At 38.6% G+C, this 19,936-nt stretch overlaps 1 protein-coding gene across 1 annotated transcript in view; it reads right to left on the bottom strand.

The window, feature by feature from the left end:
• Window positions 1-19,936, bottom strand: part of LAMA2 (laminin subunit alpha 2) — a 901,593-nt gene that overhangs the window by 269,406 nt on the left and 612,251 nt on the right. The window contains exons 28-31 of the mRNA XM_088452064.1: window positions 19,108-19,226; window positions 10,547-10,664; window positions 9,887-10,021; window positions 2,233-2,357 (exon numbers count right to left, since the gene is read on the bottom strand). Of these exons, the coding sequence (XP_088308190.1) occupies window positions 2,233-2,357; window positions 9,887-10,021; window positions 10,547-10,664; window positions 19,108-19,226 (497 nt within the window). The remainder of the gene's footprint in view (window positions 1-2,232; window positions 2,358-9,886; window positions 10,022-10,546; window positions 10,665-19,107; window positions 19,227-19,936) is intronic.

The raw sequence follows: 19,936 nt of genomic DNA on the forward strand, positions 1-19,936 counted from the left end.
GTGAAAACTTAACTTTAGTATTATTTTTTGCTAGAAAATGCACCCACTTTCTTTTGGAACATGCTGAATAAGAAATTATTTTCCTTAGCTACTTAATGACATTCTGCTCTTGCTTATATCACTAAATAGACAGCACAGTCACTAATGATAAGTTGTCGCTGTGAGTGATTTTAATTTAGCTCTAAAAGCATTAATCAGGACCTTTGCTAAATGTTGACTTGTCTTGTGCTGAAAGCTGGCAAGAGCTTCCTAGGTCGTTTCCTCTGCACTGATACAGTCAGCACTAGGCATTTACTTACAAGTTAAATCAATACAGCCTGAATAGGTAATAAAATTACTACTTCAAAAATGTAAACAAATTGATCTACAACTCTCAAACTCATTATCCAACACATTTTCAACTCTGTAAAAATAGATCCGCAGCTTATAACCATATTTGAACTGCTGAGTGTACAGGAACAAAACATTTTTTAAACTGATCGCTCGAATATAATTTGCTTAGGGAAAAGTTTACGACAGAAAATAAGTAAGATTATGTTTGCTGTGCTTCTGATTAAGTGGCTGCTTACTCATTCTGTGCATTCTTTAGTTATCTGATTAGATTCTCCACATTATAACATCGATATACTCTGTATTGGGCATAAAAAAATAATTTTTTAGGCCAAACGTTTTCAAATATACACAAGTACAATGTGATGACCAATTTAAAGTCTAGTCACTTTTAATGCTATTATTTTTGTCATTGATTTTTAAGGCACTGCATTGCTCTGTAGAGCCAAACAGTGGGGAAAACAGAGCACATATACAGGAACATAAAAGATAGACATAATAAATGCACGCATGATAAAAAGAGAGCGTTCTGCTTATGACAGGGCATACAATATAATGGAAATGGCGCTGCTGAGACAGGAAGATAAAGTATGGCTCAGTGTGGAGATTGGGACTGTTGTGATGGTGTAACAGTGTGCAGGGTTGGACTAGCCCACAGGGGTACAGGGGAAATCCCCGGTGGGCCCCACTGCCTAAGGACCCCACCACTTGATTTAATGTCAGGATCCAGACTGTGCACTGGATTTAAACATTGCTACTCTATTAGAGTGCCAGTTACATGTTAATGTAATGTCTGTCCAAGTCTCTTTGGGTCTGGCCTCATCCCCTGTGGTAACTGACCGCACCCCAAAGCATAGGGCCCTTTCACTGCATTCCCCCGGTGGGCCCTTCATGTGCCAGTCCGATACTGACAGTGTGAGTAGTATAAATTGGAGTAGGGCAGTGTTTACCAAACTCATTCCTCAGGGTGCACAAACAGTGCATGGTTTGCAATTTTCCTAGTTGGTGCACAGGTGTATTCATTACTGGCTGACACATTTTTAAAAGATCCACAGGTGGAGGTACTTATTTCACTTGTGATTCTGTGAGGAGACCAATACTACTTATCCATCTGTCTGCCGAGTCGCACCCTGGATTATCTTCCCGCGGCCATCCCATGTGCGACCCCACTGATACCCCTCACAGACAGGTGGCACCTGGATAACGTGATGAGCCGGCACTTGGAGATGATCTCATCTTCAAGCGCCAGCTCTTCCTATGCAGAGAACGGGACCCGGGTCGCATTGACATGGGTTACCAGTTCACACTGCATCACGAGCAGGACTGAACGTGCGTTCAACCCTACTTGTGACCAGGGTTGAAATGCGGGGTCACCTGACCCAGCTTATTTCAACCCTGCCCTTTCACACATAGCAGTAACCTGGGCTGCTGCACACTCACACGCAGTAACCTGGGTTATTGCTGCTAATGTAAAAGGGGTACTGGTACACATGCACTGTTAGTGCTTCCTGTCAAATGAGTTTGGGTAACACTGGAGTAGGGTAATATTTAATAAAGAGATGGTTTAAGGATTTGAGGAAGAGTCTGATCACGCTTAGTAGAGAACTACATGACATGGCAGAAGTCTTAAAAGGGGACTAATAGATGGTTATCAGAAGGGAGGAGTGAAGAAGGTAAGATGTAGATTTAAGAGGGTATGAGGGAGAGTATTCTGTGATTAGATTTGAAATGCATGGAGTTCAGGTGGTGTTAATTAGGGCTAAGTATGAGAGAGTGAGTAATTTGAAATGGGTAAAGAGAATAGTGGGAGCAATGTAAGGGTTTGCAGGGGGCCATAGTGCAAATAAATTACTGACTGCACATTATTTTAAAACAGACAAAATCATTGGAGACTTTACTTACTTATTGCTAGTAATTTGCAGAGGACAAGCACATTGTTTGCAGTCATCAGGGGAGCCTCTGACAATGCCATAGAACCCTGGGGCACACCTCTCACAGTGATCCCCTGCAGTATTGTGCCTACAGGTCTGGTGAAAGAAACACAGAAATCATTGATTAAAGGTAGAGAGCTCTGATATCATGTTTTACCCCTAGGACATGACTGCACATATATTAATTTGTGCATGAAATTGTAGTTGTGGACATGTAAAAAATACATAATCATATACATAACCATGAATAAGAATACTGTACATGGTTAGTTTACAAACTGATTCCATCCCACTGATAATGTGTATACCTTAATACAATTTGTTATGACATATTTCCATGGTTAAAAAAAAAAAACAGGTTATTTAAAAAAAACAAAACTAAAAAACCCTGTTTTTTTGGTTTTAAAAAGTTTTTTTGCATTAATGTTTAAATGAAAAGAAAAATGAATCTTGCTATGTATTAGAAACCTTGATCAATCACATTTTAATGCTTTCTATCATTAACAAACCAAAGTTGTTAGAGTTTGATATGATTTATTTGACATCTTTCAATAACACCAATCTTAGACTAAATATAATTAAAACATGCAAAAGCACTTTTCAGAGAAACACACAAACACAAAAAAGGAGTTAAGCATTAGAACTGGAAATGTCACTGGCATTAAACATTTTTAATAAAAACACTAGTTTACAGGCCTTTTCTGTTTCGAAGCTTCGAATGAACTAAACCAAAAGAAGAAAAAAATATTTCTACACTAGCTGAAGATGCTTGAGCATTCAAAAGTTGTTAAATAATGGGAAATACATTGGGGTTAACTTTTTTTTGCTCGATCACCATTCATAAGATGATACTTGTGACACCACAGAGACTAAGGGCTCTATTTATTAACATTATTTTTACTAAAATAAAGTGAAAAAGGCTGTTTTCACACCCTTTTCACATTATATTAGTATCACCTATATTTACTAAAGGGCAATTGGAGTCGAATTCATAAAATTCAATTCTAACCCCTAATTATCACATATTTTTAGTGAGCAGATCACATTTTCCATAATTGTAATGGGAAATATGATCTGGCCAAAGTTACTAAAAATAAAATGTGAAAAAATACCTGGGGAAGCCCTGTGATAATAACGCCACTTGGAGGTGGCGTTATCCAGGGTCTCCTCCAGTTACCAGACTCCTGCTCCACTCTGACAAGCAGAGCAGAGCTGGGAGCCGGGCTCCAGTGATCAGCGTGTGGTCTGTTTCGACCACACAGCTGATCAGTGCTAAAAAATAAATAAATAAAAACTTACTCGAGTCCGGAACCGGTGATCGGGGCTCTGGTGATGTCCTCCTGGGTTCCGTGCAGCGGGTCTCCCATCCTGCACTGTGACCTGTTCAACTGTTGCATTAAACAGCTGACGGGGTCACAGTGCAGGATTGGAGACCAGCTGACCGGAGCCCAAGAGGACATCACCAGAGCACCGATGACCTGACCGGAGGTACGTAGAATAAAGGGGGTGGTCACAGGGGGGGTGGCCATAAGGAGGGAGGGTCGCAGGGGGGGGCACGAGGGCGGGGTCACCTGGGGGGGCAGTCTTGATCACAGGGGGTGGTTAGCGGCGGCCGGTTGGTGCATGCACGACAGCTTGTCACTGTTTTTTTTCTGAAAAATACAGTGATAAGGCTGCAGAGGGGAATTGCAGGGACAGAGCTTTATCGCAAGTCCTTGTGATATTGCCTGAATTCGCAATGCAAATTCTGCCGGTAATATCACACTGCAGCCGCATTTTAAATGCGGATTGTAGTAAATAGAGCCCTAAGTCTTTCTTTCTAGCACTCATCTCAATAGGACTGAAGGTTTTGAATTGAAATACATAGGTACATATGGAGATTAAACAATGAGGTGTTTCTCTGTATATTGCCTGTTTTATGTGTTGGTGTTTACTCTTTAAGATTGAGAATGTTAGCTGTGTTTTGTTTCCTGCCCTATGGGATTGATGCAAGGCAGATGCAAGGCAGATTTAGCACCTCTCTTACCTGGTTCATACTCCCTATATCTTTGTAGTGTGTGTGATTTACTGCATTGGTTCAGCTTACTCAGATAAAGACCACAAGCAACAAGAATGTGGAATAATACCAGTCATGGTCTTGTGCCTGTAGTCACAGCATAATAAAAAAAACCAGAGTGTTTTTTTTTTAAAAAGTAATTTGGTTTAAACCGAGGTGGTTTAAATGAGCCAACCCTGCATATTTTAAACATGTATGTTGGCCATGCCTGTCCAGACTTGTAGCAGTTTGTGTGGTTAGTTCAGTTATTTTGAAACCGTTCGATAAATGAGCAGAAAATTACTGGAAAACTGGACCAACCTCTGACTGGGATGTTCAAAATGTTAATCAGGCCTGTAGGAAAATGCTATAGAAAAGTGGTTCTCAAACTCAAGGACCCCCAAAAGGTGGATTTCTTTAATCATGCAAAGGTGAGAAAATATATTTTGGTGGGTCAATAATTATCCCACCTGCTTTCACAGACAGAAATCATGAAAACATGACCTGTTGGGGGTACCTGAAGGTAAAAGTTGAGAGCCACTGTTGTAGGACAATTGCTAAAAACTGGGTCTGTGTGTTCATCATTTAACTATACTACCTAACCACTTAACTGGCTAATATTTTTTCCAGAAACTGCTCAGAAATTGTCTGTTTTTATGACTGAATTAGGTCAAGAACATCAATTTATATCTTAGCCAACACAATTTTATTTAACAAAATGAAATTTTTTGGAAACCCATAACACTTATATCAATATATAAATAATGGCTGGCGATATATTGGACCATTGATAATCGTAACCTTGCTATATTGCAGCTTTGCATTTACTCAGTGACTACTCCTCTGAGGAGCCGCTGGGTATACACTAGGGGGCTGAGGGCTGCTTCATCTACATTTCCCTGGTGGCTGCTCCATTCTTCAGGTGTCGGGTGGGGGGTACTGCCGGGCTGCCTGATCTGCTGCATGGCAGACACTGGGGAAGGGTGCAAGTAACGGCCGGAGGTCCCTCTGTAATTGGCGGCTGCTGGCTGATTATTTTCTGGCATGGCAGCCGCTCAGTGGGCATTTCGGACTAGTAGCATTTTCTGCCTGGCATGGCCGCAATGATACCTCATAGGAAGGAGGACTTTTGACTGCACAAGTGTGTTGCCAAATTGTACATCGATCTGGTTACTAGACAACTGAACCAAGCTATATACTGTATAAGTACATAGGGATTAGATACATTTAAAGCTTCCTGCATGTCTTGTATATACTGTGTTCTATTATTGAAAATGTAAAGAATCCAGGCCAGTACCAGAAATATAAGTAACAAAATAATGTGGCTGTCCAAGGAAAATGCCTTTCCAGTCATTAAACTGTCGATGAAGTGGGTGGGTGGCACTCAAAATATAATCACTGTCATCAAATGTTTGATGAAAGGAAAATATTTGAATGCTGTCATAACACCATCCATAAGTAATAGTACAGGACACTCAAGATGTAACTGCTACTGACAACATCATATTAATTTTGTTCAATATATCAAAATAACTTTAATTATGTAAACTTCTATTCAAAAATATTTGGGAAATCCTTTTTTTATTTATATACTAAGCCATCATAAGACTGTCAAGTGTTTTTTTTTTGCTTTTTAATTACAGGTAAAAACATAGAAACATGCAGTAGAAGATGACAGCAGATAAGAATCAATTATCCAGTGTTCAAGTCAATTCCAGAATAAGCCCCTTTTACTACCTTGGGGCAACCAATCACTGTGATCATTGGTCACTGGTGTACCACAAGCTTACTGAATTTGTATGTTGAACCAAGATCGCTCAACCAGTGCACTTGAAAGAGAATTTCAGGTGATGTGCCTAGGTTTCTTGACAGGTAGGAAATAAGCAGAGGCATGCAAATGTGTAAGCATCACATTAATATCTAAAGCCTCTATGAAAATATTAACGCCTCTTCCATTGAATTACACTTTTCTGTATACTTTTCATGTTGGTTGGTTTAACTTCATTTTTAGATTAAAATAATCATACTAGTGAGGGGAGATTGGTATTATCTATAATACATAGATTTGTGTTTTTTTTTTAATTTGTAATGTTTTTATTGAGAAAGATCATACAAAAATGGGATTATAGTAGAATAAAACAGTATAACATATGAGGTTATGGAACAAATAAATCAAAGGTAAAAACCTTGGTAACATAACAGGTGGAATGTAGAAAACATTAACAACAACAAGAGCACCATGACTCTGGTCCATAACAATATAACAGTGGAGAAAATTACAGTAACACTAACAACATAACCAAACATTGAGAAAAGAGGAGGTTCTCTGGCCTGTAGGGCCAACATGGGGGTGGAGCTTGTTATAACATCTCCAAATTGTACCATGAGGTAAGGTAAACATCTTTTTTTAGTGAATTCCCTCATATGGGGAGGCAGTGTATGGATATACGTTGGCCAAATGGTGAAAAGTTTATCAACTCTGGCCGCTGCATCCTGGAAATATTATATCCAGTCCATCTGATATAGATATGTCAATATAGGAAATAGCAAAGCTATTGGATACTGTCTTTATATATCCATTGGGATAAAATAGTTTTTTAGCTGTTGCTGAAATTTTTGCTAACGTCAATACGTCAATGTCCCCTGAATACGGTAATGAGTGGGAGGAGGAGCGGAGATCCCACAATGTACATCCCATCTCTAACTCAAAAGGGATACCCAGGCCCCATGTTATAGAAGTCCAAAAAGCCAACAGTACAGGACCACAGGCAATGCAGTAGGTCCACATCAGGCTTAGCACATTTGAAGCAATTTGAATCTGAGGAGGTGCCCGTCAGGCCTCTCAAGTTGGGGTCATAATATGCTCTGTGCAATAACTTCAACTGAATTTCAGCATAGGAGGAGGAACCAGCTGCCTATTCGGGAATATACAACACAGGTTATGGTCTCTACAGATGTGTCCACATACATCTTACATCCGTGTGCTACAAGTCACGCTAAACAGAACGTGTGAGCGCCGTGCGACTCGGTAGTGCTGAACATCTTTACATGGATAACGCTGACACTGTAACATAGTATTCCCATGCAAATACACCTGCAGTGACACACAGAATATAGGCATTCCACATAGCATTTACATCAGCAGATGCTTGTGCATCCCATTCACATCACTTTGCGAATAAGATGCATTTCAAGGTAAAAAATTGCACAAAAAGACGCTTGGCACTACCGAGTCACACCACGGCATGGTGCGACTAGAAGGGATGTTTAATGCATAAGGAAGATGTATGTGGACACATCTGTAAGTCACTGTCTGAAAAGTCAGTATGCCATTTGGCCTCGCCACTAGCTAAGGCAGCCAAATCCAAGGGGGGGGGATACATTTTGAAAACTTGGGTGAATAAAGTTGGAAAAGGTGTTATGGAAAATGTATACCTAGATAAGTAAGACACCCCCTGGCGCATTTAAATGGTAACGAGGATCATCATGCCAATCTGGCCTTCAGGTGAAACACCAAAGCTTTTGACTTGGATAGATTCACCAGGAAGCCAGAGATAAAGTGAAAAGGCTGCAGGATTTCTAGAAGGTGAAGAATTGCTATCTTAGGTTCAGTAAAGTAAAGTAAAAGGTCATCGGCAAATGCAGATATTTTGAAATCATGAGCCCCAACTGCTATACCATTCCATGAGCCTACTTTAACAAATAGCCTAATAAGGGGATCTATGGCCAGGATGAAGAGCACCAGAGATAGTTAGCAGCCTTGCCGGGTACCTTGGGGCAAAGAAAAGGCAGGGGTATTGAAACCATTAATAGTCTAAAATTCAGTTGGTTGACGATAGTACAATTGGAAAATGTGTATAAAATCTGGGCCGAATTGTTGAAGATTGAGGACCCTTAGGATATGACACCAGGAGACGTGATCAAAGGCTTTGTCAGCATCACAGTTCACCATACTGCTTGATGCAATGTCTCTCAGTTGTAGCTGGGCCATTTCTGACACCAAAAGTTGTATGTTATGCACTGAACAAAACCAATTTGAGCAGGGTGGAGGAGAGAGGGCAGGAGTCTCTGTAAATGCAAGGCAAAAAGCATGGTAAATAGCTTTAGATTCTTTGTTTAATAAGGAAATCGGGCAGTAGGATTGTATTAACATGGGATCCTTCATTGATTTGGGTAATACTACAATTCTAGCTTCATTGAAAGCCGATGGAAGAGCATTGTCATCTAAGATTGGGTTATAAAGGGAGACTTAGTGGGGAAGGAGATGTGGGGAAAACATTTGATAGTATTCATCCCTGAAATTTAAGTTTTTAATGACATTGCCTTCAGTGAGTTTAGACATACATATATCTACTGAAGTATGAGTGAAAATTACAAAGTGTTTAATTAAAAGTATTGAATGAGACCTGAAGGCCAACAGCTTTGTACAAGATTAAGTCTGTTTTTACAGTGAATGCATACACCTCAGTCCAGAAATCTATGCATCTTGTCAGCAATTGTGGCAAGACTAAAACAGAAACTACATTGCATGTTTTATACTTCTTAACTGACCTCAGTGGTGTTCACTGAAGTGCAGTACAGTCAGGTCCAGACCACAGTACATAAACCACAAATAGCATACACAGAGGTTTTACCTGGTGCAATAGGGACTGTAAGGTAATTTATATAAGGCTATATTTAACATGTGTTAATGATAATTGCTTGGCTTCTTTACATGCACCTATCTGAACCTCAAACTATATTGATGAATTTTGGGTAAAACTGGAGTAATTTTCTTAGTAAATTTCAAAACATTGAAATTAGGCTAACATTTAAATTGGTTGAAATCTCTATTTTGCAACCATGGACCTCTTTTAACAACTCTAATGTAGTGACTTTTGCAGAATGTATTTTTGTCCATGACAGGTGACAGTGAGGCAGAAGAAGAAACCTTAAGCTGGTCTGTTCTTTTGTCAACCTAATTTAAATCTAGGAACTCCCTGTACATTTGGACAGTTTCAATATCATGGAACCATGAATATAATGTTAATTCAGTCAACTTAAAGTTGTGATATATAATGCACAAGACATAACTTCTCAATAAATCAGACACATTCACGACTTCAATATAACTACACAATTCTCTTCACATGTTCTCACAAGTCTGATAAAGACAACTTGTAGTAATACATGACAACAACCATTGATCACTGGTAAGTTATTCATTGGCATTTAGTAGCAAAATGACCATTCAGCAATTATCACTTGTGGTCAAGCCACTTCACTGAAAAGTCAGAAAACTACAGTAATTATACCCAATATCTCACTAACAAGTCATGTGATACAAAAATAAATGTGATATTACAATTAAGAGGGATTGTAATTCCTATTATGCTGCTGTATTAATCATTGTCTATGACTCTACTATTGACTAATTTAGATATTCCATTTACAGGAGAGTGGATAGATTTTGAAAAACAAAAAAGTAATTGCACATATGTGACTAAAACCAGGTACAGAAAGTTCTCTCTTTTACTAACACACATTTTGAACCATTGTAGCATTAACCAAAAAAGATTGCATCATGAGCAGAATGTGTATAAAATCATACCTGACAAACAGAAGTGTGTGTGTCACAAATATCACTGTGCTTATTACACTGACAAGGCACACAGGTACCAAGTGTTGGGCCATCTCTCCTGCCAGGTGTTGCGGGAGCTATTCTGTAGAAGCCAGGAACACATGCCTAGAAGAAAAGGAATTACAACATAAATAGAACAGCAGCAGACACTGAATATAGACTGCAATGTCCAAAGACATTACAATCATAAATGTGCGTTGACCCCCATATTTTGGTTTTGGCTTTGGATCTGGATTCATCTTCGTGTTTTGGTTTTTGCAAAACCAACCTTAAGTGGTTTTGGAACTGGATTGTTTATCTTATTTTTAAATTGGTCAAACCTGTTAGCAAAATCGTGTAATTTTTAGCAAACCAAAACCTGAAATTCAGATTTAGAATCTGAATTCTGAACCGCAGAAAGATCAAAACCATGACTCTGATCTGTCTGAATCTCCTCAGGATTCAAGAAATTCAGGTGGATTCGGATTTCTGGAGAACCAAACCGCACAGCTCTAATTACAATGGTTCCAGATTTAGAAACGTTATGACATATATTAAACACGAACACCAAATAAATAATTCTAGAAGTGACGTTAACAAAGATAAATTAAAATGTTACATAAATTCTCATAAGTTGCAAATAATACTGACCTCACACGAAAGCCCAGAGTACCCGACTGGGCATTCACATTTTTCTATCAGATTAGCTCTGGGACTTATGCTGAAAGAAGTTCCTTCTTCTGCAACTTCCAGGAATATTTCAGAAATTCTGCAAATATCAAAAACATTGTTAGGAGATGCAAATGTTATTCCTTCACATTATGTATAAAAGTCATTAATTGCACTTTAAAGAATATGCAGAGAAAAACACCATAATAATACCAACACACCACTGAAACTTATTACAATGGAGAAGAATTCAAGGAAGATGGCTTAGTTTGCAACATGGCTATAAATATCTAATAAATAGGTATTTATAATAAATACATAATATACAGACTCAAGATCTGATATGGGCCATGGAATCTATTTACTGTTGGACATGTGCATGTTTCCAGCGCAATTTTGTGTGTTACAGATAATTATGCGCAATCTCACATCTTGCACATTATTTTGAGCTTTTTATGTCTAATACTTGCAGTTCCTTCTCATAGTATTAGAGGACAGTATTTATCTAGGGAGGTGAAGTACACTGTATTCCTGTATTTTGACTCTAATGGTTTCCACCATTTTTCAGTGTAGCAGTGCCAATATAAGCCTGGTTGCTGGTATTAGTTGCTACTATAGGTGTTAACATGCAAAAATCCCCATTTTCATCGTAAGAACAGTCATTCCAAATGATTACTAAGCTGTCAATGCTGTACATGCCCATTGTGGATGATCGAATATGTGGCTTCATGACAATTGATAATCATTTCAGCTCATCCAAATCATTGCAGAAAATTACCAATCAAATTGGAAAATTCCTATTTGCTGACAAATGTTTGGTGTTTTATGTATACATGTGGGGTTTGGAGTGTTTCATTATTTGTGGTAGAAGATTCTGATTGCACTTTAAATTCTGATCACCGATTTCATTGTTTAACCAGAAACAGATCAATGCATTTGTTGCAGGTATTAGCTTAATACATGATGTTTCCCTGCCCAAAAGTAAACTTTATGTCAAAGAAATAAATATGTAAGAAAAGAACTATGAAGCAGTCTCTTATCTAAAATAGACTGATTTATAAAGACACATTGACCTCGAACAAAAATGGAAATGTATGCTAATTCACAGTTGAATCACAATTAGTGTTATGATCATCTCATAATGATCATTTCTTTTTTTTAATTTAAGTTAAAGAATGGAGCCGTGATCTTTTGGAATAATAGTTGATAAGTGACTGTTTTGTGTTCTGTTTTCTAAAGCTCTGCCCATGTTTGCTTAAAGTAAGTTCGGAAATTCAAGGGAACATTGTCAAGGTTTTTTAATTTAATAACACAAAGGAAATGAAAGAGCAATATACAGAGAATATTTGTTAGCTATTTCTGTGAATCTTATTTAATGAGTAGGCCCCAAGGATTTCACCAGCTTTATGCTTGATCAATACAACATGCAGCAAGTGAGTAAACATGTCAAGGGCATTAGGACAATTGAGCATGTTACTAGACAGACACAAGCTGGGAAATAGGAAAGATAATAGAATAGCAATCATTAACATGGGTGGTTGATATTTATCTGTCTTCCATGCTTCGTGAGCATCTTGGATTGGTTAGACATCATATCCAACTGAATGTAAATTTGTTAAAATGCTGCTTTACACAGAATGAAAGCTACCAAGAGAAATGGCAGCTAAGGGCTTCTGATTGAAAACACAATTTGCTTATACACCTCCCATTCCGTATGGGAGAAAATGCTTAAAGATAATACTGTAAATATAAATATTTATTCAGAATGGTATGCCAAGTTTTCAGAGAGAAGAGTCTGTGCATTTAATGAAAAATCTCTTTCCATCATCTCTGGGACTTAGAAAATAGTTTGTGTACTGCAGACTATTTACAACCAGAGAGGAGAATTTACATAATAATAAACTTTGGGAGCACAGAGCTACTTGTTGCTTGTCTGAGAGGCTTCTGAATGCAAGTTACAACTTTCTGGCTGCATGGAACGGGTCCTTGGAGATTCATCCTAACTAGCTCCCAATCACTGTTTCAGAATTTTAAATAATTTGAAGCAAAATGTGGAGCATACTTGTCATCCAAACTGATGTAATTTATTATGGCTTTATGAATGCTTCAAAAACAAAGCGCCGCCTTGGTACTATATTGAGACACAAAAATAAGAATGATAGATTGGAAGGAAAGCACAATACCCATATGAATAAATAAATCACCAGTATGTTTATGTATGAAAAAAGTACATTTTTGTTAGTTTGTGATTAATATAACATTTTTGCTGATTTATTGTTTTGTGTGGTACATTTTTATTGCTTTGAGCTGGTGTTCAGTAAAGTAGTTTAAATTTATCCAAGAAGGACCACTTCCTTGTGTCATGTCATATTCATCATTTCAGCAACAGCCTTTTTCGGTATGTGTTATTAGCCATACTTGACTAGTAATCAAACTCAGGGGTGGGGACATTGATACTGCAGAGAGGTTAAAAATGTGCCTTGCATCAATCATGACATATTAATGAAGCTCTGTGCTGAAGCATCAGAAACACTAAGCACTGTGTGAAATGTGTTTCTAACTTACACTATTTTTCATTCATCAGACCATGAGAGGACCATGTGTGGTTTCAGAAAGTTATTCAAGAGTGTTCTATGCAAGCAAGCTTCACACATCTCAGTCATTCTTGTAGAGATAAAATGAAAACATCTCGGTAAGGGGCATATTTATTAATGATCGTGTTTTACGCTGAATTATAAATGTCCGCTTATTGCAGCAATAATATATTAAAAGTTTGCTAGTAATAAAACAAAAATCACATTCAGGAACAGGAGATCCAAAAGGAGCCCTTCCCTGCAAGGTGTTAGACCTAAAGTGATCGCTAATGCGATCACTTTACTTTCTGTTTAGGGGCCAGCTATACTTCTGTGCACGTGCTGTCATTAAACTTCACATTTCCACATAAATGTGTGGCTCATGTTTAATTATTTAACATCCCAGTATTGTCAGGGTCTTGAATATAAATACTGATTACTCTTGTTACTTCGGTAATTTTAGGGATGATTGGTGAGGTGCAGGTTTGTGATATCTGTACTTTTATCTGAAGTCCTAAACAGGAGCAGATTGATCATAAGGCTAATGCTGGGCATCACTGTGAATTAAAATGTCTGTCAGTCTGACAGTCATTTTATCTGACAAGCTGAAACCCATCAGATATCGTAGCCATACTCTGTTAGATATGTCACAGCGTATGGCCACAATAACTGCATTCCTCCCCTGGGGAGGAAACATTTCCTTGTTCCTCTACTGTAAAAGAACAGAATAAATATCAGACAGTCAGCCGCAGCAGTGAATACACCACCAGGTGCGGATGACCAATTATTGAATCTATCAGACATACTGGATGAATTTACATGCCAAACAGACTGATAATTATTTATCAGTTGCTGCAATACACTTATCAACCCAATCAGATGATTATCGGCCGATCGGGCTGATAATTAGACAATATATGCCCAGCATTTCTGGGAATTGTCTTCATAGGCCACTGGCCTGATGTGACCACCCGAAGGCCACGTGTTTCTAATAATTTCTTTTAACCGCTAGTTAGTTTAGTATATGTTACCACAGGGCAGTGTGAGGGTGATGGTCCTGGGATTACCCAGGGATTATCCTTGGTCTAACAAGGTGGGCAGCTCCAGCAATGACACAGTGTCTGACAGGCAGCCTTCTGCCTGTTATTGCAGAGCTACAAAGGAGCTTGATGTTTAAGCCTCAACCAGCAAGATAAAGCAATGTCTCAGCATGCATCAGGTGTCTTCACAAAGCACAGACCCTCTTGGACTATGAAGACATGTCACGGACCAAACCTCAAAAGGCTACAATAGCTAGTCCTCACCTGCCACTTAAATATACTTCTTGACAATGTAAGCATGCAAATCAAAGCAATTAGATGGAAGCAGAGATAAGGTGAAACCACATGATTTCACAGTACACTACATGTCTTGATAAATATGACTTAATTTTTACAATCCGGACAATGTACAATATATAAGTTGAGTCACATTATTATGACCACCTCCTATATTTGATGTCGGTAGCACGTACCAACATCAAAGTACGTTATGCGCTGTGCGCTGGCTTGGTGGGTATATAAGGTGCGATAGGCTCTCTGCACACATATCACTCATTGCTGTCATGGGTAAAAGGGTGATTTATCCAGTTGCAAAAAGGGATGTTTACTGGCTTTTGGGCCAAGGGTGGCAGTATTTCTGAAACAGTACAGTTTGTTAACTTTTCGTGTGCTGCTGTGGTCAAGGTGTATCGTGACTGGATAAATGTCACCATTGCAAATAACCGACGAGGAAACTGTGGAGCACCACGTGCCATTGATGTGAGAGATGAACCTGGGGGCCACCAGACGTTTGTCTAAAATGACAGTTCAGCAAACCCTGATGCATATGGGGCTCCAAAGCAAATGGATGGTCACTACACCTATGCTATTGAAGGTGCATCGGTGAAAAAGGCTTCAATTTTCATGCCTGTATCGGAATTGGACCTCCACTGATTGGTGAAGGGCTGCCTTCTCTAATGAGTCATGTTTTCTGCTTCATCGAACAGATGGATGTTGGTGTGGCAGGCCAGAAACATAGGAGAGCAAACACCATGTAACCATTTCTGGAAGAGCACAAGCTGGTGGTGGTAGTTTTATAGTCTGGGGAATGTTTTCATGGCATTCTCTGGGCCCACTCATCCATGTGGGAGGCACCCTCAACCAATTTGGTTATGAATCCATCCTTGCAGAGCACGTACACCCATACTTGCTGACTGTCTTCCCTGAGGTGGATGGGATCTTCTAGCAAGACATGTCACATGGCTAGAAATGATTGACAGTGGTAGGACGAGCAAGACATAGACTTCCAAGTACTTCCCTGGCCCCCTAGCTCCCTGGACTTGAACCCAATTGAGCATCTGTGGGACCCCCTCGATTGTTGTGTTCGCTTTATGGACACTCCACCATGCACCCACCAGCAGCTGTTGAATGCACTACAGTCAGCATGGCTCCAGATACCTGTGCCAACCTACCAGCACTTTCTTGAGTTACTCCCAGCCCATCTAGCTACTGTCTGTGCTGCACACGGTGGTTACTCTGGCTATTAGCTGGTGGTCATAATAATGTGACTCGACTTTGTATATCAGTTTGTGTTTGAATCATTCAGGCATTTTATATATAGGCATTTGAAGATGTACAGTAAGTCCACAATTAGAGACAATTTATTTTTATTTAGACATAAGAGATCAGTTTTGTTAGCCATTTGCTTTCAGTGTACTTTTTTTGATAGCAGATTGCTATCTCTGCTATGAGATGCTGAAAAACTTAATATTATTTAAATTCTAGTTATATTACAGTTGTACAAAAGTAAACAAACTACTTTAAATCAAATCACAATGCCCAATTACAGCAATTATTTTGCACTGTATACAAAATAAATCAAATCAGGTGTTCATAGGAACATTTTCTCATTTATTTCTAATACGCATTTATTATAATTGCTATTATTACTTTATTACAAATTTTAGGCGAACAATCTGGATTAAGTTTGTTTCAAAAGGTATAATGCAATGCACTTTTGACAATATATGGGATTTATTATTTGTGTGTTTAATGTACATTAAATATAGGAGGCTATTATTAACCTTTATTTAAATATAAATAGATCAATAGATCAGTCACAGAAGAGGGTCAATTTGTATCGTATTATAGATATGAGAAACTCCATATTGTGGTCACAGGTACACTTTCTGTATTGCGTGGTAGTCATTTAGATGCTCTCGTCTTGTATAGTGGTCACTGTGATGGTCTCTGTATTGTATGGCAGTGACTGTGATGCTCTTTATATTGTATTATGGTCACTGGGATGCTCTATTTACCAGTGCCATAGCAGGGTGGCAGGGCACACTGTGTTGGCCAACCTGAGCACATAATGTCATAATGTTGCACAGAGGGGAGATGCCACAAGCACAGGGAAGTATAGTACTGCCAGAGGATTCTAAGGAGGGGCTGTACAGACTGCAGAGTGTGTACCCATTCCAGACACCCTGCTAACCAAATACAGGGGCCAGCAATGGTGCCACTCCCATGGTCCTTCCAGCTGTGCAATGGCATTGCTCTCACACCCCAAGTTACAGTCCTGCTCTTTACTGTAAGGTAGACACTGACATCCTCTCTGTACTGTATGGTGACCAATAAGTTACTCTCTGTAATATACAGTATGGTGTCACTAGGATGCTCTTTGTATTTTATGGCAATCACTAATACAGTATGTTCTTTGTTTTGTATACTGGTCACTTTGATGTGCTTTGTATTGTATAGAAGCTACTGGAATGCTTGCAGTAACTAGAATACCTCAGGCTTTGAGTACATATAAGCAGTGGCAATTTGATTCATTTTTTCTTTTACACTGGTAGGAAAAACGTATTTTAACCTCACCAAATTTGCATTGTATTTTTTTCCAGGGCCACTTTCATTTCCTGATCCAACCCTGCTGCTAATTACAATAGAAAATTTTGAACTGTGGGGCAAGTAGCAGATTAAATAAAAAACTCCACAGAGCAGGTTATTCTACTCAGATTGTAGTAAATAAATTGCTCATCATATACGGCAATGCACACTTTCACGTTTTGTAGTACAAAGAGACAATGAACTACAAAGCAATGGATGAAAGTTATATGCTCACTTGAATCATACTTTCACCAGGTTTTGACAATTGTACGAGAGCATGTGTGGTGCCAACCAAAAGAAGTCTGCAGCCCCTAGTGCTGGTTTCTATTAAGGGTCCATAATGATGTTTGGCACATTTCCTTGACAGGGTTTGAGTGCTGTAATTTCCTTTGAAGGTAAGTTCCATTCTAATCACAACCCTGTTCCCATCTTCACCTTGCAATGTTTCTTTCTTGGTGGGGGAGATGTACTTACTAAGCCTTGGAGAGTGATAAAGTGGTTATAGATAAAGTACCAACTAATCAGTTCCTAACTGTCATTTTTCAAACACAGCCTGTAACATGACAGCTAGGAGCTGATTGGTTGATGCTTTATCTCTCTCCACTCTAGCACTCTCCAAGGCTTAGTACATACCCCCTTGGTGAGAGGAGTGTCTTCCAGGATGGCAATAATGCCATCCACTGAACATGTGTGACATCCCAATCCTTTGATGAGCATGAAAATGATGTTATCCATATATCATGACATTCCCAGAAACAATAGCTGAACCCAACTGAAACGATCTCAGACAACATTTCCACCACTATCAATAAGATATCAGGTCAGTGACTTTCTTGTAAGGTAATGTTGCTGCATCATTCCTGGACAATTTCAGGCATTGCTAGGGGAATTACATTGATGCACACAGTCTATTACTAGCTGTATGTGGAGGCTCAATGCCCTATCAAGTAGTTTTCAATTGGTGTTTCCATTCATCTTTGTACTTTGTTTATTTCATAATAATTTACATTAAACTGTCATATCTTTCACCTGTTTGACAATGGTAAACTTTGTGCATCAGTGCAGCTGCACATTGCAGTTAACTTTATGGTCTTCTTTCTTGCTTTGTTGTGATGCAACTATTGCTGTCATTTGTCCAGAACTGGTATTTGTTACTCTCCTGTTGTTAAGCTAGTGATGTTCCTGGGTTAGACTCTTTAGGATTCCTGTCTAAACCCACTGCCACACAAAGATATATATCAGACAGTATGTAAGTATACAACCGTGCTAGATAAATATAGCGATGCCATCAATAGATAAAGTGAGAACATAGAACAAGTAAAATGCATGTACAAAAGATGATGACATTATAGTGAGTCCTAAACTGATCCTCACAGTATTTGATGGTCCAGATTAGTTACTGATGGTAGGGAGCTCACATGTTATTTACTGTATATATTATTCACTCAGTAATTACTCTTTTTCTCTTTCGCTAAAGATGAAAAAATATTTATCTATTGCTATTTTTTGCATCAAGCTTTCCTGTAGTTAATTATTTAATACATCCTTATATTACAGATTAGAAAAACAAAAGTGTAAATGTTTCCATTCAAATATGATGACAGAGACTGGAATAAGATTAATTTTTCTCCTGTATAGATGGTTCAGGTTAATAAGCACTTGAGATTAAAAAGTAATGTCCGGTCATTTTTGTATTCATTCTCCCCCGTACATATGATATGAAGGATGAATGATGAATGGTGGCTTGAGGCTAGACTATTAGTGAATATTTTCAACTTGAAAATTAAAGTTATATAAAATTCAGTTTGCTTGTGCACTCCTGCACCACCTCTTATGTTAGGTTCAAATACATATTGTAGCAATTATCAATGGGGAATAATATTTAAAAAAGCGGATGCAGAGTGAGAGATTCATTTTTTAGGTGAGACTAGTTATTAGTAAATACAAATTTGATGGTTAATTATACCTGGGGTTGTCTGGTAACAAGGTGATTCTTCTATTTTCCAATAATTATTTGTTCAAATTTTCAAATTCTAAGTAGGCAAAATAAAAGATAAATTACCTGGTTTGTCTCAAAATTCTACCATATGATGCCTTAATTAGAATGTATTGTATGTCATATAGAACATCCATGAAGTCTTCACGGCTAACAGGTCCTCCATCCATATGTTTCCAATCAAACTAGAACACAAAAAAATAATAAGTACAATCAACAACATTGATGCTTGCTAATAACCCACTCCCTAATGCTAGACACACACTGGCACATATATAGGCAGATCAATCGATAGGCCAATATATCGTGTGCCCGTCTGCCAGTGTGTACCAGCGATATGTCTGTGAATGACGTCGTTCACAGACATATTGTATCAGCTGTGCTGCACAGCTGATGGCAGATATATCTGCTCATCGTGTTGCGTGTACGGGCGGTCAGCCGACCGCCCGTGTACTTGCAGCAGAGGCCACGGCAATGCGACCCCCAGCCAGCAGGACCTGCTGACAGATAACAGATGATGGTTGCTCAGTGTGTAGAAACAACCATCATCTGCAGATATATTTGCAGATCAGTCGATCTGCAGATAGAAATTTTAGGTGTGTACACAGCTTTAGACTATAAGCCCTTTTGTTTTTTTCCCCTGCATTTTCCATGTTGCCAGTACATTCCCAATCAATCTAATCCTGCCTTTCTGATCTCCCAGGGCACTGGGCCACTGACTGCTATTACTACCTGTCAATCAGTTGTATAGAGAACTGTTTTTTCCCTTTTACTGTCTGATGAATACATTGTATTCTTTGTTTATTCTACTATAATTTGCCTGTACGTTGCCATGGGCACTTTGCGGCGGATATGAATTACAATTATCAATACTAATAATATTACTACATTACAA

This window comes from Taudactylus pleione, unplaced genomic scaffold, assembly GCF_031769625.1.
Source record: "Taudactylus pleione unplaced genomic scaffold, aTauple2 ptg000006l, whole genome shotgun sequence".
NCBI lineage: Eukaryota > Metazoa > Chordata > Amphibia > Anura > Myobatrachidae > Taudactylus > Taudactylus pleione.